Source organism: Tasmannia lanceolata, unplaced genomic scaffold, assembly GCF_043159265.1.
Source record: "Tasmannia lanceolata isolate RefF3 unplaced genomic scaffold, GAP_Taslan_0.1 ptg000019l, whole genome shotgun sequence".
In the NCBI taxonomy this organism is placed as follows: domain Eukaryota; kingdom Viridiplantae; phylum Streptophyta; class Magnoliopsida; order Canellales; family Winteraceae; genus Tasmannia; species Tasmannia lanceolata.
Genome location: NW_027518696.1, coordinates 18,588,833 through 18,609,712, shown reverse-complemented (window position 1 = coordinate 18,609,712; position 20,880 = coordinate 18,588,833). Strand labels below are relative to the sequence as shown.

Here is a 20,880-nt window from a genome sequence, read left to right as displayed (position 1 = left end):
ACCCTCTTGAATGGAGTAACTAGGATGGTCATCTTGCTGCCCTGTTGTGATTGCAGCATAGATACTATCTTAGTTATGAATACCGAATCGTTCAACATTTCGTTTTGGTCAGTGGGATTGGACGTACCCGTGCTTCGTCCGTGTCGGTGTTCCATGTATTAAGAGACTCTACAACCAGAAATTTTTTGTAAGAGAAATATTAAAAAAAATAAAAAATAAAGAAATTATTAGAAAAATACAAGAAATTGCTATATTAACCAAATTTAATAGAAAGACATATTTTATTACTTAAAATGTCAAATTTATTGTAACACATTAATAAAACTAAGAAAATTTAATCATACAAATTGCCATCTAACTATGAATATTACAATTTGCATATAAAAATGAATATTGAATTATTCAAATTTCTTACGGATCACATCTCATTTCTCAAACTTGAAAGAATGCAATTAAAACCTAAAATGTAAGTATGTTATTGTGCATGTGTCCTGTATTTTATTGTTGATTGATCATCAGGTTTGGACTCTACACTATTTAGAAGATGTGCATATCCCACTCAACACTGAGCTGATTGGAGGGTTGCAGGTGGGCAGTGCGCCCCCTGCCTTGCATGGTTCATGGACAGAGCCCCCCACCTACGCCTTTTTTTTAGAAATGGGAGGAAAGAGAGATATTGAAAGATTGCACAATCACAACCTAATCAATCGCCTTTAGCTTCGTTTTGAAGAAAGAATACCATTAGTGGCAATATAGGCCCACTCCACTCTTCCTACTGCCTAAAAACTTTTTCTTGTTCAAAAGATGTAGAGGTTTGGATTCCTCTGTAAAAATATGGAACTTCTTTAACGTTGATTCATGGGATTCCAACAATGCGTTGACCATTGTTGTAAATGTTATTATTAGACGATAGTAATTAAGGACCGCTTAGATCATACGTCCATGGCCTAACAAGTAATATATTTTGTAATGACCCGGATTTGGGGAAACAACAACCAAAGAGGGAAACAACAACAAAACAATTCTATTCCATTAACTGAATGTCTATTACATGATTTATCTCAACTGCTGAAATAAAATAAAAATACTGAATCCATGACTAAATCTCAATATGTAAAGTGAATAAAAACAACTAAACTTCTATCAGGCATGACAACAAGTCACCCCCGAAAGAAAACCCTATGAGTGCTCTCTCTTCCGTCCTAAGTGCCACATAGACCTGTTCATCGGCAAAGGCTCCTTCATTTTCCTCACCTACAAAGTCTGGAAAATAATCTAAGTCAAACATCAAGCTCATGTGACTGGCTTAGATAATAAAAGTGATAAGAATAAAATCTGCATTATAAAGTGTTTCTCTTGGCATTCACATGTGATAAGGAAAATCAACAAGAATTATAAGATTTATTACTAAGGATAAAGAATATCAATAAGCATATGAGAATGTCAAGGGAATATGCTAAAGATGGCAAATCTTGGAATCATATAAGAGAGCCTCAATCATACAGAGTACATATAGACAAGTAAATTACGAGAAGTATCATGTTATCTCGACGAGGTATATGGGTCATATCTATCTTCTCATAAGTATGTACACAGTGAAATCATCACAAATCCGTCGACCTGTGGCCACGAGAAACCATGTATATATACCGAATCTTTCCATATATTTACACATACATCTCATACCGTAGTATGGGACTCCAAAAGCACTGTGTATATAGTCTTATAAAAGGATTTCCCTAAAAATATAAATCCTACCACAAGCAATTTCTATAAGGGATTTCTAGGTCATTCAATTACATAGGTACAAAAAGAATGCGAATAATCATAGGAAACATAATATAATCACATAAATCATAATTGTAACTAATATTATAAAAGGATATGATTTGGACCCCAAGGCCCGCGAGGGATCTCGGAGTTATCTTAAGCCACTAGGAGGTCGGAGCTTTTGTGCGAGTGCCCAAGCCCTTCTCGTCCTTTGGCAATCTGTGCTGCTTCTGAGGGCCCAAGCCCTTCTTGACTCCTCTCTCTTCTGGGACTCATGACGGAACAGAGGAAGGTGAAGAACAAAGGTGTTTCCTTGCAACCCTTGGGTACAATGAGACAGGGGGGATTGGATCTGTGCTACATGTGACTACCGGAACTTTAAATGGATTAAACACTATCGAAGGTGTCAACTTGGGAAGAATGTTGCATCACCACCGCTTTCATCACCTACTCTGGAAGCTCTTAAATCTCCAACTTTGGATGAAGGAAAGTCTTGGCCTGATTCGGGGATGACCTCATATAGCCTAGAGGATGGAAATCCGGTAATCTCAGTGTCTGGTAAGGAGGTGGACGAACGTAAACAGATTTTAAAGTCCTGCTTGATTGGAAGGGTAAAGAAGTCAGAATGGAACCTAGATGATCTATGGAATTGGGCAAAATGGTGGGGGGGAAGGCTTGTGGTCACTACCTACTCTGTCTCAAAGTGTGGCATCATGATTATCATCAGGGGGCAAAGGCAACTTGGGTCAAATTTTTTGGGATCCCTCTTCATGCATGGGCTATATCGACGGTGGAAGCTCTGGGGAAAATTTTTGGGACAGTTTTAGAAAGAGATATGAAAGGAAACCGTGAAGACTACATGAGCTTCGTTTCGGCAAAAATATTTTTACCAGATTGGAAATTCTCCAGGCCTTTTGTCTATCTTCGGATCGGAAACAATTATTTCAAATCGGTGTTGAAATTCACGATCCCCAGCCAATGGAAAGGGTGCCGACTTGGGTTTCCACAAAGACTAATAAAGAAACATCTTATAGAGTGATAGATCCTTCGTTAACAAGTCCTCCGGCAACTGATCGGCGGATGGAGGGGCTTATTACCGATCAAGTTGTTTTTCAGGGGCGAGGTGTGGTGGCCACTGGCTCTAGATCCGTCCTCTCCGGTGACAGGGAGATTGCCGGTGGAATGATTGTTAATCCTCCTGTCACCTGGCTGCCACTACTGCAGCAATTGGGTGACCCTGGTCCCAAGACTCAAAGCAGGGCCCACAAGGAGATTTCAAATTTCAAATTTCAATCGCATCTCACAGCTAAGAACGGTCCCTCCCTGGCTGAGCTGGCAGGCAATTCCAAGGTATCCGTTGAAGATAATTTCTTTCCTAAGCCTCGCTTATCTGTTAATCGAAAAGACCCAGAAAGCTCTTTACCATCCGTGTATGGCCCGCTCCCTGTGGAAAACCTATTGGCTTCCTTCGATAGGATACATGTTGCACCCGTTTATACTTTAAGGGGTCGAAAAAGGGCCACTTCGCCCCGATTCCGCCAAGGCTAAGGGGAAAAGTAATCAGAGCCTTGTGCATTCTTAAAAAAAGTTTGCTACGATCTATTTCTTCAGGGTTGATTGTCAAGAGCTGAAAGTCTAATCGGAACATTTCAAGGAGGCGGAAAATGCTTCATCAAGTTTTTGGTACTGGGAGTCCGGAGGAGGCCACTGGACAGAATAATCAAAAGAAAGCGGAAGTGAGCTGCACAGGAAGGAACCCCAAACTCTTCCTATTCAACGAAGCTGTTTTAAAACCTGGAAGGGTAGATCTCCCTCACGTGCCCCACCGCTCGTGTGAGGTCCTCAGTTAAGAGGACGGTAAAGCCATTGAGAGTCCCAGTTTCTGCTCCCAATGAAGCTAGGGTTTTGAACATCAGGGGATTGGGGGAAGATAGGAAGATTCAGGCGGTGAAGGACTTAGTCTATCATCGAAAGCTAGATTTGGTGGCAGTCATTGAATCCAAGATAATGGGGGTAACAGATAACATCATCAATAAAATATGGGGCAGAAACCATCGGGAATGGGTTGCAAAAGAAGCGGTGGGATCGGCAGGAGGGATTATCGTAATCTGGAAAGAAGGAAAATTCCTTAGGGAAGAAGTGCAAATGGGGAGGTTCTCGATCTCGATAGTATTCACCTCATCTGACTGGGATGAAAAATGGATGCTCACGGTTATCTATGGACCGGTCAGGGCTCGTGAGAGGCGTGAATTGTGGCTTGATTTGCTAAGTAATCGAGCTGGCTGGCAGGGGGCGTGGATTATTGGTGGTGATTTCAACACAATTCGCTTCCCTACTGAAAAGAACTCACACCAGAATTACAACTAGTATGAGAAAATTCTCAGATTTCATTTTGGATCATGAATTGATAGATCTGGTATTAAATGGAGCAAGGTTCACGTGGACTAACAACCAGGATCAGTTGATTGTGAGCAGAATTGACCGGATTTTTATAACCAGACAATGGGAAGAATACTTCCCCCTTATCTCTTAGAAGGCCTTCCCTAGGTTTCTGTCGGACCCCAACCCAATAGTGCTGGAAATTTCTAATTTCTCCGAGGGACCGCGACCATTCAGATTTGATCTGGATCTCTTGGAGGTGCCGGGTTTCGGTGACAAAGTCAAACAATGGTGGGAGGAAATTGAAATTAATGGATGGAAGGGGTATGTTTTATGTCAAACATTGAAGGTGTAAAAATTAAAAATTAAAGAATGTCAAAAATTATTGGATGAGGAGGTCAAGCGAAGGAAGGATGAAATATCTGGCACCTTGGTATTTCTAGAAGTAAAAGAGGCTGATGGCCTGCTTTCAGTTGATGAAAAACTGGAACGGCTAAAACTCTTGGAGGAGAATGAGGAAATCTTGCGAAGAGAAGAAACAGGTGGAGGCAAAAATCTCAAGCCCTTTGACTCAAAGAAGGAGACATGAATTAGAAATTCTTTCACCGAGTTGCAAACTCAAGACGAAGAATCAATTCTATCAATTGTCCGAGGGATGGGGATTTAGTGATTGAGGACCCAAATCTCATCAAAGGAAAATTGTGGAATTCTACTCGGCACTATACTCAAAGTCAACTGAATGGCGGCCAAAGTTGGTGGGAATACAGTTCAGGAATATTATCCTCGCTCAAAGAATCTCGCTGGATCGTAATTTTTCCGAGGAGGAGGTAGAATAGACCATTCTCTCGATCGCTAGAGATAAAGCTCCGGGGAATTTTAAAGGAATACATCATGGCTTTCTTCCATGAATTTCAGGAGAGGGGAATCATCAACGAAGCAGAAAAAGCCACCTTCGTTGCGCTAATTCTAAAAAAAGGAAGGGGCAATTGGGATCAAGGACTTCCACCCAATTAGCCTAATGCACAACATCCCTAAGATCGTATCTAAGCTGCTGGCTCGAAGGGTGGAAAGTATTATGGGGGGTATTATATCCCAATTTCAGGGAGCTTTCGTTGATTCAAGGCAAATTCTGGATGGGGTGCTCATTACCAGTGAAATTATCGAGTATGTTAAGAGAAGTGGAAGCTCCGGTTTAGTGCTTAAAATAGATATTGAGAAAGCCTATGACCATATTGATTGGGAAGTTCTTGATTTTATACAAGAACGGATGGGTTTTGGTTCAAAGTGGAGGATCTGGACTAGGTCAGTAATATCCTTTAATAATTTCTCAGTAATTATTAATGGTTATGCAGAAAGTTTTTTCAAGGGCTCAAGGGGCATCTGACTGGGGGACCCTTTAGCCCCTTACCTTTTCATAATGGTGGTGCAGGCTCTCAGCCAAATGTTGACGAAGGCGAATTGCTCGGGCCTAATTCGTGGGTTGTAAGCCGGACCCAATGGTGATGAAATAACGCATCTTCAATTCACTGACGATACACTTGTCTTCTTGCAAAGCAACTCACAGGCTATCCCTAACATCATAAAGATCTTTAAATGGTTTGAGGTTACTTTTGGCTTTAAAATCAACTTTAGCAAAAACATGCTTTTGGGCATCAACATGGACCAGCTGGTAGTTCAAATCTTGCGTAAATTGTTGATTGCCTCACCGGGACTTTCTCAGTAACTTATTTGGGTTTACCTGTAGGCTTTGGGATCCCGTCGGCAGCTCAATGTGACCCTGTGGTGGAGAGAGTAGAAAGGCAATTAGCCACTTGGAAGAAAAGATACATATCTCTTGGGGGAAGAATTACCCTAATAAAAGCGGCGCTCTCAAACATGCCGGTCTATTTTATGTGTCTCTTCAAAATGCCGGTGAAGGTAGCGTTGACAATTGAAAGATTGCAGCGGAACTTGCCGTGGGATGGAGGTGGCCAAACAAAGAAGCTAAAACATTTAATCAATTGGGAGAGGGTCACCAAATAAAAAAGGATGGAGGTTTGGGGATTGGGAAATTAAGATTGCGAAATAAATCTTTGCTTGGTAAGTGGCTATGGAGATATGGTTCGGAAAAAATGGCTCTTTGGCACTGGGTAGTTGGATCCAAATATGGATTGGAGGGGGGATTTGAATATCAAAAAACCGTCGGCCGGAAAGGGCTCAGTAGCATGGAAGGCTATCTGCTCGGCTAAGGAAGACTTTGAATGAGAATACGTTACAAAGTTGGCAAAGGCACGGAGGTGAGATTCTGGCTAGATCTTTGGTGCGGCAAAACACTACTGCGTGTGGAATTCCCACGGCTATTCAGAATTGTGACAAGGCCAGAAGCTACGGTATCAAATTATCTGATAAGAGAAGGGTAGAGGGGCAGCCGTTTTTGGGATATACGTTTACGTCGGGATCGTAAAGAGCTAGAAATACAGGATCTTCAAAGGCTTCTTACTCTACCGGAGTCGACATACTGTTCAATTTATAGGGAAGATGAGAGGGTATGGATTCTGGAACCCAATGGTGAATTTACGGAAAAATTCTTCCTTGCAATCTTAAATGATGGCCAACCAACAGCGATCAGGCGCATATGGAAATCTTTGGCACCCGCAAGAGTGGTGACCTTTGGATGGACGTTGGTACACAGGAAAATTAACACCCGTGACCGCTTGAAGAAAAGACATTTCAGTCTAGCAAGCATGTGCGTCCTCTGTCAGAAAAATGAGGAACATTGGATCATCTTATGCTGCATTGCCCATATTCATATCAATTGTTGTTAAGGGCGGTTGGAGCTTTTGGAATGTCTTGGGTATGTCCTGCCTCAATTAGTTATCTTCTTCTTAGCTGGAAGAGGGGACCTTTAGTGAAACAAGTAGGGCATTATGGTCGACCTTCCCTTATGCTATAACCCGGAATATCTGGAAGGAACGAAATAGATGGATCTTTGAGGAGAAAAGCAAAACATTTGGGCGCCTTGCAACGGATATTAAGGTGGAAATAGTCTCATGGGCTAAGGTTAAGAGATGAATCCTTTATGGGATGGGAGATCTCATAAGGAATTGGTGGTCAATTATATGGGACAGAGCAATCAGAACCAAGCCCAAACCAAAATGGGTGGCACCGTCAAATGGATGGTTGAAACTCAATTTTGATGGCAAATGAGGCCGAGGCTGAGGACAGAGGACTTCTTTTCGAACTCCGGTGGTATGCCTCTCACAATTTAGGCCCTCTTATAGTGGAGGGGGACTCTTCAAATGTGATAGCATGGACTGGTAATCAAGGAGGAGGGCCATGGAGGTTACACAACATTCTGGACGAAATTCGGGATCTTGTTAGGTGTCTTTGCCCTCAACTTATTCATCAGAGGAGAACTGCAAATTGCACGGCGGATATACTGGCCAAAGAGGGCATAAATCTTATGGAAATCAATGTATCTTGTACAGAATCACTTGCCTCTCTCTGAGGAATAGTATTGCTGTATAACATCTTACGTGTCTGTAATGGGACATCTTGTCCCCACTTTTTCTTCAATAAAAGCCAAGATAATTTAAAAAAAAAAAAAAACTCAATTTTGATGGCCGCTCTCTTGGCATTCCAGGAAGGGCTGGTATTAGGGGAATTATCAGAAATAATATAGAATCCACAATTATGACTTTCTCCGGACCGGTTGGAATTTGCGATGCAAACAAAGTTGAAATCAGGGCACTTCTTGTCAATTTGAGGTGGGCATACGAGAACAATCAACGTCCATTAATTGTTGAGGGAGATTCCACAAACGCAGTAGCGTGGGCTTCTGGATCTTCAAAGGGACCATGGAAATTGCAGGAACTGTTAGCGGAAGTATTGGACTTGATAAGACTCCTGGATCCTGGGATTGAGCATAGTAGGAGATCGGCGAATGAGGTGGCCGATAGCCTAGCAAAGGCAGGAGCCTGAAGGGAAGAAATATTGGGTGCCTCTTTTTTGTGAACCCTACTGGGACTAAGGACTATGATCCTATTTTGTAATCTGGGGGGGAGGATATCTTGTCCCAACCATATTATAATAAATTGTCAATTTAAAAAAAAACTAATATTATAAAAGTCAGTCATCACTTGCCTTGATATTGAAGCCTAAGTGATTGTACGAAGTCCAAGATGAGGATCCTAAGGTCTAAATTTAATAATTAGCTTGGTGTTCGTCTTTCGGTCTTATGTTAAAGTTATTTAACCTATGCCTATTATTGTCCTATGATATGCCTTTTTATTTATTTGTTCAACTATTCTCTATGTGGTCCCCAAAAATCATATTTTTCATGCCTAATAATACATACATTTTCATCAAAATACTGTGAAAATCTGCAACTAAATAAGCCCTAATAACTATGAAAATCTGCGACTAATCACGCATTAAAACTATGAAAATCTGTACTTAAACATGCATTAAAACCATAGAAATCTGCACCTATTATGCCCTAATGACTGTGCAAAATCAGCACTATTTATATGCTTAGATACTCAAAATCAGCACCTATTTAGAGATATAAAACTGCCAAAATCAGCAACTAATTAAGGACATAAAACTGTACAAATCAGCAGTTTTGATGGCACGAAACTCTGTAAAATCAGCAGTTTTCATGCCCTAAAAAACTGAGAAAAATATGCATGTAAAGAGGTGATAATTAAAAAAATCAGGGTTCAATTAGGGCTTTAAAATTGAGAAAATGTAGTAATTAAATATGGGAAAACATGCGTATATAGAAACCCTAATTACAAACAACCCTAATACCTTATTTTTACAAGTTTAGGTTAACCTATTCTTATGTTTTTGGCACTAAGAACCCTAATTAATTAACTAAGATCAAGAGAACATGTTGAAATTTTAATGAAAAATACAAAGAAAATCTAATTTGGGCACTTACTTGAAAGAGGAAACGAATTGATGCACAAAACCTAGCTTTTTTCTCTTTTCCTTTTTTTTTTCTTTCTTCTTTCTTTTTGTGTTTCCTAGTTTATTTCAACTAAAAAGCATATTTCCTATTTTTATTCTAAAAGAATGCCAAGTGTCCAAGTTATTTATGTCTCTTTAAATTCTTATCTTTGTAAGTAAAGAACTAATTTTTTTTTTAAAAAAATAGGTGGGCCCACTTACTATTTATTGTAAAAACGAATTTATTATTTATAGTAAAAACGGGATTTACTATTTATTGTAAAATCATGATTTACTATTTATAGTAAAAACTGGATGACTATTTATAGTGAGTCCGGACTTACTATTTATAGTAAGCACGGACTTACTATTTATAGTAAGTGCAAATCCGACAGTTCGAAAGGCTCCAACGAAGATCTAAGCCATTGATCTTCGATCGGGGAATATACGGCTAATATTTAGTTAAAATTATTCACTTTTCCCGACCCTTGGTGGGGCCGGGTGTTACATATTTGCAACGTTCATGGCAATTGCATCACACCAGATGGAGTCCTCATATACCCCAATACCAAAGGTGATCAATCATATGTGTGACTGGCATAGTAGTCTAGTGAACCCATGAAACCTCGTGTGGTTCTGGAGTTAGATTAAAAAATCCGAAGTGCTCTGTGAAACCACATTCATGCTACTTCCATCAATGATCAGCCGACAAATTTTCTCTCCGCAATAGACATTTGTGCAAAAGTCAGGATTAGAGCTGGATAGATTCCTTTCACATTCGTCATGAAATTTTTCTAAAGGATTCATTTAGCCGACCCCAACTAGTTTGGGACAAAGGCTTTGTTGAGTTGAGTAGAATAGATATTTGTGCAAAAGTTTGATGTATAAAGCTTTCCTTGTCTACCTTCAGGGTCATTAGAATTCTTCTAACAGTATCAAGTTAAGAGGCTACTTCCCCTAACTCATTTGCCTCATCATTAGGCTCACCCGACTCATGATCGTGGGCAAGTTTATCATGATACTTCCTTACGACATTGTCAGCTCCAATAAGTTTCTAGTTGGACAATTGTAAGCATAATTGCCCTGTCTTGGAACATTTGAATGGATCACAGCTCTTTGTACTTCCATCTCTACTTTTTCCCACCATATTTTAACACGACCAACTAGCTTCATCTAAACAAATCAGATCCTATGATCTTTCATATCACGTCACTCAAAATACTCTTCTATGGTGGCTATCCAGTCATGAAATACTTGGTATCTAGTGTCCCATTGTACTCAGGTGCATCAACTTTAACCTTCCTAGTTATATCACCTATATAATCTATTTCTTTCCGTTACTTCCTATTCCCAATTATTAGTACAAGTGTTCATCATGTAAGTTTGTGTACGGTTAACTCTAGGGATTGTTCTAGGTAGTGGAATCACTTGGTAATTTTCCTCTCCCACTGGATTGTTTACTTTGGGTATTCGATCAACTTGATTAACGGAATTCCAAGTGTTGGCCACTTCTTCATCACATTGAGTTGCGTTTATGTGTAACTGTTTAACGAGAAAGCTAACTCTATCTATAAGTTCACGTATAAAGTTCATCTCGGTCCTTATCTGTTCACCTTCCCCTAAAATTCCTACTGCTTGTAGTAGCCATTGAACCTAGGCTCTGATAGACTGATACCAAATATCATGTAGGATTATATGATAAACTTAGGGAAATGTTCAGCACTACTGTATTTTGATGATCGCACTCCTCACTTTATTAAAAGTACGGTATGGCCCGCACCATAGGATGATCCAAACCGTCCATTAGATGGGCCACAGCCTAAATAGGTTGGGCCCCAAAAATAATTTCGGTAGGTTGATCCTAACCCTCGGCAGAAGTTTGGATCATCCTATGGTGCGGGCCATACCGTACTTTTAATAAAGTGAGGAGTGCGATCATCAAAATACAGTAGTGCTGATAACATTTCCCTAAACTTATAGCACATTATTCAAGCAAACTAATTCACAAAATTAATAGATCTCTGATTTTGTTCATTTTCCAAAAATAGATATCTACCCACCCTTGTCAAAGGTCTCTGAGACATATGCTCAGTAATGATCCTAGCAATCTAAATCCAGGTCAAACAAATACAGCCATTCGATCTCGAACTTCACTTCCTCTAACATTACCACGGCCTCTCCTAGACTCACAACCACTACTTTTCCAATGCCACCATTGCCTCTACCAGTACCAACATCACCTCTGCTGCCTAATGGTGATGTCAAGGTAGACACATCTCCCACACTAAACTATTTTTTAAAGTGTCAAATTATTCGAGGAAGAATGCTCCTTTCTGGAAAGTATCTTTCTGCGAATTGAATGGTACTCCAGAGTGAGCATAATGAGAAACATTGCCTTTTCATAAGTTCTATGTCTTATGTCAAGGGCTGGTACCTAAGTTTTAAATTCCATTCCGTTCCGGCCGGAATGGACCGGAATCCGGAACGGAAAGGCCATATATTCCGTTCGGTCGGAATTCCGGTCCGTTCCGGTCATTCCGGCCAGAATTCCATCGGAATCCGTAATTTCGGACGAAACAGGCGGAATTTGTTGTTTCATTCGGAATTCCCCAAATCCTGGTTTCTTTTCTTCTCTTCCTGTTTCTTCTTCTTGGTTCTCTCTTGTTCTTCCTTTTTCTTCCTAATATTTACATGTAAAGTCATTTACCATTTACTTAAGATTTACATGTAAACAAGGGAATACCCCCCATTTGGATCTATTCAAAATAGTTTCAAGACCCAAATCTAAAAGGATAAAAAGTCAACTTTCCAGTTCTAGTACAAAATTCGAAAAAATGGGTTGGGTCAAAATCCTAACTTCCAAACAATGGGGTATTTTTCTAATTTTAAAAATTTATAAAATCTATCATATCCAAACATTATTAAATCCCAAGAGTCCAGTAAAAAAAGTCTCATACTTTGGTCTCTAAAATTTTTTCATCCTGTCAGGCACTGGTCAACGCACGGGTCAACACAGGCATTTCAGCTGATAGTGATTTTCCTTTAAGTAAATGTTGGATCTTCTACATATTTTGTTCAATTAATTGTTTCTTCTATTTTCTCACAATTTCTGATTTTTTTGGATTTTTTTTTTCATATTTTAACTATTAAAAAAAAAATTCCCTCGTCGTAGCAGAACGGAAAGTTTTGAACGAAACTCCGAATGAAACGGACTAAACCGAAACGTTCCGTTCAGGTACCCAAAACGAAATGGCGAACGGACCAGAATTTATAACTTAGGCTGGTACACATTTAAGTCTTCCCACATGCCACAAAGAGTGGTGTAATACTTACTAAAATTCTTGTTTCCTTGTTGAAACAAGATAATATTCTTAAATGGCTCATACAAATGTGAGATAGTTTCATATGAAGAGTCAGTCTCACATATTGTTTCCCTTAGGCTGTATCAAGAAACATCACATGACTCTCAAATAGGATATAATTAAACCCATTCATTTTGGTAGACTCAAATTTACATCCTTGGCATCTCCATGATGTTCGATAACATAGGTTTCCTTCCACTCATATGGTGGCTTGCAAATAGGGCAGATCTGGCTACACAAAAAAGAAAACATACTTAGAATGCACAAGAGGTCAACACAAATGAGAAATGAGTGGTGTACAAGATTATTTACAGTCCAGGACAGTTATATGGCCACACGAATAGGACAACTATAGGACTTCTCAATGTTCACACATAATGTGCAACCACATGTACCCCACATGAGAAGAATACAGGTCACATGAACATCACAAAGGCTACACAAACTGGGAAGCAACTCTTTTAACTTCTTATGCATAGAGGCAGCACGGAGTCATCTTAGCCTCACCGTTGCCACTATTCTTTCTTGATTTATCACCGAAAGAGGAATTCCTTTATTAGCACAAAACCGGGCACAAAAACACACAGAAACTCATGCTTTTTCTGTGCAGAAAGAAAATTAAAACCCCTCTGTCTTGATACCACAATTAGGACAAGACAGACCCAAAAGAAATAAAAATAGAATAAAGAAAATAATACCCTCTATCTTGATACCACAATCAGTACAAGACATACTAAGAGGAAATGCAGTAGAAGTATAGACTAAATTTGGGTTTTTTAAAGAAAAAAGAAAAGAAAATCAGGCCTATACATTCATCGATCTTGGGTCCCCCTTACCATTTTAATTGAATGAAAAGAACTATATATCTTAGAAGTAAGATGTCAAGAGGTAGGAAGGAAAGAAGAGGAGAGGAATATTAGAGAAGAAAGAACAGAGAATGGAATTTGTGGGTTGTGAAAAATAATCAACCCTGGGACACCTTCATAGGTTATTATATATAATCTAAAACATAATAGAATAACAATAACTAGTATGCCCCTACTATCAAAAGTAATGATAGACCCCATCCTCGATCTGACCCCTTCCAAGAACTAGGAAGATCAACATAAGAAGAGAACACATTTTACTTTCTAGTCATGTGGTCTATAACCATTTAGTCGATAAAATATGATGATATGGTGCCGTGTTAAGCCAAATGACAATGCCTAGCAGAGGACTAGAAAAAGGTGCTGGAAGAAGCACCCCTTAAAGCGACTTGATCTACTCCATTATTTCATTGAGCTCATCATACATGTAAATACATTTTTCAGTTTAACTAATTAATATGAGCTTCCAGTTTGATGCACATGGTTTAACTCAATCATTACATTGCTATAACAAAGACTTGTGTGGTCATAGGTTGATGTTGCTATTCTTGAAGTGGGTTTGGGAGGCAGATTGGACTCAACAAATGTGGTACTTTATCTCACCTTTTTAGCTATCTGGATTGATAATTAAAAGTTGTTTTCTTGTAATTTGGCATTTGGATATTAAATGATTCAAAACACATAAAAGTAGTTCATTTATTTTATTTTGTTTTTTCTATAGCCTATATTCAGCAGGAATATGGAAATTACATTGTAAAATAAACTTTTTCGTAATATATTTGCTATGCTAAACTTTACAGATCAAAGAACCTGTTGTTTGTGGCATAACTTCATTAGGGATGGACCATATGGAGATTTTGGGTAACGTCCTTCTCTACTTGTGCTCATTTTTTATGCACTTGGTCATAGTTCCGAAAGTTTCCTACTAGGCATATAGGTAGCCACTTCAACCTTGGTAGGGAGTCCGGCACCTTGATTGGATTCTGCATGGGCTTATGCAGCCATCACAGATGGCATTTATTGCTTTTCCTCTAATGCTCTTGCTTGGGGGGAAAAGATTTTTTTTCCCTTTGATAATTTTTACTTGCTAAAGCCTTCTAAAACACATTCTACTCCCTTTTTCCTATAATTTGACTTTCGCCGAAGATTATTTTGAAAAGAATACTTAGATTCAAAAACCTTGAGGGTGGTGTATTTTTTTTTTTCTAAAGACTTCTAACTATTCATATTTATATATTATAGTTTTTATTTATGGTTCTAGCAGGCTAGCAACATGGCGGCATGGTGCACTGCTTACAAACACACATTTGTGTTTATGTCACGTACAACATAAAATGTACCAACATCTCTGCGGATCATTGGTCTTGAACAGAGGAGAACATTCTGAAAGAACAGCCAACCAATAGGGTTGTTGCACATGAAACGCTGTAGATCTAGGGTTTTTAACTTGTCACCAAGGAGAGAAGATATTAATAGGAAAAAGTGGAAAGGAGGAGAGAGGGGATGTGCGAAGAGGACTGGATCAGATCTGTAGCTCTGATTCCATGTCACAGGTTTTGGAGAAAAGCAAATAGGAAGAAGGAAAGATAAGTGGTAGGGGGGAATAGAAGGGGAGAAAACGTCATACGAATCTTACGAGCTTTTTTATTCCCTCAAGTTTTTTTACATAATTCCCAAACTACCCTTCTAAACATAACTGTGTATTTAACAATATATAATAAAGTTATTAGCATTCAAAAGCTATGTAGGAAACTACGAATGCCCACGTAATAGACTTGTGGTACCCATGGATTTAAATTTCAGTTTCGGACATTTTCCCAAATTTTGGCCGAAATAACCTAAATTTCGGTCGAAATTTGGGACTCTAGCCAAAGTTTCGGATTTGGTGATTTCGGTTTCGGTCCCAACCGAAATCTGAAATTTCTGCATTTCGGCCAAAATTTAGAACCATGGTGGTACCTTCTACAGCTATGATCTTTATGTGTTCTAGAAAGCATACCTTGTTGGGAAATGTGATATTTCAGTAGATAAGCCAATTTCCTAAATAGGTTTTTGTTCTTTACTTTCAGGAAATATGTTTTTTTATGGGTTCACGTAACATAATGTATTAGTCTAATGTGTGAGCACAATAGGAACTTTGTCAAAAGCCATAAGACCAAGTGACCTGAATCCCAAACATTATTTAACGTGTAAGTTTTTCCCACTTGATGAAGTCATTGATTTTTGTAGAATAAATAGAAATTGTCTTTGTGAAGTTTTGTAAAGTTTTTTCAATATTTTCCATACAGACTAGAAACTGAAAAATCCAATTCTAGCTCACATATGCTTACAGATTACAGTAGAATACGATTTCCAGATGCCTTTCAGTTATTTCTGGTTCTGTTCTACACCATATTTGTTTGATATGGCAAGCTGGGATTCAATCCAGAAATCATTGGGTGGCTAAGCTTCCTATCTCATGGCTTTGAACTTCACTTATATCTTTTCTTTTTGTGATACTGATATATGAACTGCCACTGTTCTGGTCCTTTAAGAATTTTTTTTCTTCGACCTTTTTTTCTACTTTCCTGTAATTTCTTTTTTCTTCATTGTGTGGAAGCCTCTAGTAAGAAGTTCTAGGAGATTTTTTTTTCTAATATAAATAGAATGATTCTTCAAGGAGAAATTATTCACGTTATTTAAACTTGATGTATAATGCTACCTACATGCAGGAGATACCCTTGGAAAGATTGCTTCTGAAAAGGCTGGGATTTTCAAGGTAAACTCTTACTAGCATAACTGCTCAAGGCCTTTAAGTAGTAAGAATCTGTTAGTTATAGATTATTTATCAGAATATTTCGATTTTGCTTATCTGACTATGCAGTCTTCATTTTCAAGTATTCTGAAATGGATTGATCTCTTCCCTGCACATGAAGCCTCGAGTTCCCGCATTTACGGTGCCCCAACTTTCAGAAGCAATGGATGTTCTTCAGGATACGGCCTCTGAATTGATGGTATTATCATCTGCTTGAATACTTAATATTTTAAAGACATTATTTTACAAATGATTTTACCAACATGAAGAGTAATTTTTGTAATTTACTAAGGGATCTCTGATTTATCTTGATGTGATCTGATATTCATGGTTTTCTGGGAGGATCCAACTGCCTTCAATCTACTATATGAGCACATGCCTCTCTTTTCAGATTTTATCTGACAGTCCACAATTTCCAAAAGTAACCAAAATAATATTCATTCAGATGGTGCCTAGTGATGTAGAATTTCTATGGCGATGGAGTGCTAGGAGGGTTGGAAGGCTTTCTAGAGCTGAACTAGATGTAATCAGATTCAATAGGAAGAATCAAATGAAATTTAGGAATAGGGATAAGGTGCTAAATTTGGGTCGCATTCTTCAATATTTCTCCATTTCCACTTTTGAAAGTGGGCGAAACAGGCGGAAGAGAATCACACCAAGCAACTCAGCTTCCTCCTGAAAACACAGTGTCACAAGCCACATTTTGACGAAGATTTGGATTAACGGTCAGAATGGAGCAGGGTTGGGGAATGCCATTCTCCAGATTTTTTCTCTCCATATTTTCATTCTCCGCAATGAAAAAAAGGCACTTAAAAAGGTTAAAAATGCAGCCTTAGTAACTGGCCCAAGTGATCAGGAATGATTGTTTGGAACTTCATGAAGTTTGGATGTGGTGTGAAAACGTTATTAGAAGCCAATACCAAAGTTTGAAGTTTTGGTCAGATTAATAAAACTCAAATTTGGGTTTATTTATCAGTTCTACAAAAAAAATAAAAAATAAAAAAATTTCAAACCCTAGTACTGGCTTTGATCATAAATCACAATCTAACTGTTCTATCAGGTTAGATTAAACTTTAGGCAGGTTTTAACCATTAGATTAAATGGATATACACACGTTCTAACCATTAGATTAATGCCGCTATAATTGATCAAGTGGGATGGGTTTCGCAGTTATAACCAATTTGCTTACGAAGATCTTCAATGACATGGTCTCAGCATTACTTGAGGCTAAGTGTGGAGGTACTTCATGAGCTCTTTTGTCAGCATTATTGGTGGTCTGACCCTCTAAAAATTGTGTGAACACTCGGGCCCCTGAATCTTTGACATAGATGGGGATGACGATCCTAAGTTTCTAACACTTCTCAATGGTGTCTTTTTTCCCCACAAGGGCTGCATTTCATCCTGTCTCTCTTTGACAGATTCATGCCACCTCTATTTGCGCCTCTACTAGTGTAGTGTTGCTACCCAACCAATCTCGTCCCCTCTTGAATTGAACACTAAAGCAAACTGCTCGATTTGAGATGCCACTGCCCCGAGGGGCTTCACATTGGCTCTTCTTCTTGTCTCCCATTTGATACAGTTATACAAAGACTGAAGAGGGGCGGTAAAATCTTTTCCTAAGACTTGAACCCTCTGAAGCTCAAGGTCAAGGCTCACTCTTTTTCGGAACTCAATACTTCATCTCCACTATTCCTCAACTAACATCTCCACTTGAGCAAGATTTTCTATGCCTTGGTATAACTGATAGAATCTTGAAATATTGTGTTTATGAGTATGTCTTGGCCACGATATCCCATCCATTTTTGGCTCTGGGAAGAAGCAATAGACCTCTGCTGATATTATGTCGAATAGAGTGTAGCAGCCACAACATTACCGCAAGGTTTTCCATTTCACACTTCCCATAATTTTGATCATATTTCTTCCATTTTGTTAGAACAAGTATAGCACATTAGGGTATTATCGTCATTGTACATCCTCTACTTATATATAAACACTTTAGTGAGGGGGAGTCATTCTCTCTAACTCACTTTTCTCTTCTCTTAATTTCTCTCTTAACATGTTATCAGAGCCCTAGGGTTTCTGATCCCTAGGGATTACCTTCAGCCTCCATCTTCTCAATACCTAAACCCAAACCCTCATCTCTCTCCCTAACCCTAACCCAACCCCCACACCACCCCCTCCAGCCCCACCTCCTCCCGCCGCTCGTTCCAACCCCGCTCCCGCCTCCCCCCATCCCACCCACCCCTCCAGACCCCTCCCGTCCCACCCCCCTCCAGCGCCCCCGTCCCCTGTATCACCCACCCCCAGCCCTCCGCCCCCCGCCCCTCGTACCACCCCCCTCACCCCACTCCTCCAGCCCCACCCCTCGTCTCCCCTCCTCCAACTCCCACAACCCCCCGTCCCTCGTCTCACCCCCACCTCTAGCCCTCCTCCACCCCCGTGCTTCCCCCATCCGGATTACCTTAACCCTAACCCTATTTTTCCATTTTTATATCTTTTTTTCCAAATCTTACCCTAATCCTATTTTTGATTTCTTTTCTTCATCTCTCCACCTTCATGTGCTGATCTAATTCCGTTTCTCTCCATTTTGTCTCTTCGCTGCCTCTTTCCGTCTTCACTATGGCCTCTACTATCCTGTGTCCTTGTCTCGTGAGGCCGCGCTATTAGTCCTTGCCTTGAGTAGTTGGTTTTTCATCTCTTGTCTTGTTCTTTCCGCTCGTTGTCGCCGTTGTTTGTGGGTTCTCTTGTTCTTGTCGTTCTTATGGATCCCCTAATCGTTGTGGATCCGTCTGTCGGCATGACTACTGAAGTCAGTGCCACCCCATCACCTTCGGCTCCCTCTTCCTCATCTTCTCCTAGCTACGCACCTGTGGATGGATCTTACCCACAGTTGAATATTGTAAAGTTTGATGGAACCAACTACTTACTCTGGAAAGTTGCCGTTGAGGCATACCTCCTGGGTCGGGGCAAAGTCAGTTTTCTTCGGCAGGATCCCCCCGTCTCTCAAGGACCCTTCCTATACTTGGTGGAGCAGGAAGATGCCTTGATTCGCAGTCTGCTCTAGCAGAGCATGACACCTGTCATTTCCTCCACTATGATACTCCTCTCGACTGCCAAGGAGATCTGGGATCACACTGTTGTCACCTATTTTGGGGTTGAGAACCTCACTCGTATCTGTGCCACTTATTCTGAGTGGATGCATCTGCGACGTGGTGACATGTCCCTTGAGACTCACTATGGGCAATTTATCTTGTTATGTCAGCAGGTTGACATTTTTTGCCTCTCACTTCTGATGTGAATGTTCTCCGTCGACAGCGAGAATAAATTCGAGTGGTGCACTATCTTGGGAGCTTGGGCCTGGAGTTTACTCACCTTCGTCATCAGATTCTCAGCTCCAGTACTATTTCATCGTTATGTGAGGCCTATTCTCGTGCACAACAGTGCCTTGGTGAGTCACCATCCAGCCTCCCCTCTGATAGTTTGGCTCTCATGGCCTCTGATGGTATTGGTGGTTCTCGGCCACCCAGAGGAGGTGGCTCCTTTTCCAGAGCTCGTGGTGGTGGCCGTGGTGGTGGATGTGGCCGTCCTTATTGTACCCACTGCCATCGTGATGGCCACTAGATCAAGACATGCTATACGCTTCATCCAGAACTTCGCCCACCTCGATCAGCTCATCTTACCGTTACTGGCTCTTCCAATGCAGTGACTTCTGCACCTGGTTCTGCTTCAGTTGATGAGCCCTTCAGCTTTACTATGGCAGATTATGAGGAGTTGCAGCGCTTTCAACAGAGTGCTTCCCAGCCTACTACAGACTTTGCTTAGCCAGGTAGTTCACCCACGACCTTACTCTCTAGCTCTGGGTCCTGGATTATTGACCCGGGAGCCTCCAATCACATGACTGGTAACTCATCTCAGCTATCCTCCTTTCGCTCTTTTTCCTTTGGCTCTCTGACCATTACCCTCGTTGATGGGTCCACTTCCCCCATCACTCGTATTGGTACAATATGTCCTTATCATCTATACTGTGTGTCCCTAAATCTCCGTTTAGTTTACTTTCTGTCAGTCAATTAACTAAAAATCTTCAGTGCTCCATCTCATTTTATTCCTCTTATTGCTTGTTTCAGGATCTTTCGACTGGGAAGACGGTTGGATCGAGACGTGAGGTGGATGGACTTTATCGCCTTGACTGCAGCCCTTCTCCTACCATTTTGCGTAGCTCTGTTGACACCTATCAGTGGCACTGCCTGTTAGAAAGGTTGAAAAACCCCGAGCAAAATCGCTACACATTGCGGAAGAATAAACCGTGTAGAACAAAAAATTTGCTTTAGCCCAGGATTCCTAGGGACTAATTGATTTTATTGTGATTTAATAAACACAAATATAAATACCTTTAAGTTGCTGTAGAGAAGAACTCATCCGCTTGATCTACTACTCGAAAATTCGCCGACAATCTAATTGACGTGAAACCACAAGTTGAATCGATGGATTCCTTTTGTTGGACAAAGGATCTTGTAAACAACTCTTTGTTTACCTTATAATCTGATCTTAATCAGATTATAATATGAGAATTATTGTTTAGAACAATGGAGATTAGTTGGATGAATGCCTTTGAGTTCAAAAAACCAAAACTAGTTGATGAATAAAGAGAGAACAAAGGGGACAGATTTTCTTGTCTCTTTTAATTTCCAGCACATGGATTATGAAAGAGCTGTTGAAAACTCTATTCTTTTGTCTTGTATTTATAGAGATTTTAATTGCCTTTGATACAATCCAAAGT

The 20,880-nt window shown here is 40.0% G+C and overlaps 1 protein-coding gene across 3 annotated transcripts in view; it reads left to right on the top strand.

Annotated features, from left to right (window-relative positions):
• DFC (DHFS-FPGS homolog C) overlaps window positions 1-20,880 on the top strand; it is a 123,344-nt gene that overhangs the window by 59,308 nt on the left and 43,156 nt on the right. For all 3 annotated transcript variants that reach the window (XM_077363314.1, XM_077363315.1, XM_077363313.1), the window contains exons 7-10: window positions 13,842-13,898; window positions 14,110-14,170; window positions 16,021-16,067; window positions 16,225-16,302. In XM_077363314.1, the coding sequence (XP_077219429.1) occupies window positions 13,842-13,898; window positions 14,110-14,170; window positions 16,021-16,067; window positions 16,225-16,302 (243 nt within the window). The remainder of the gene's footprint in view (window positions 1-13,841; window positions 13,899-14,109; window positions 14,171-16,020; window positions 16,068-16,224; window positions 16,303-20,880) is intronic.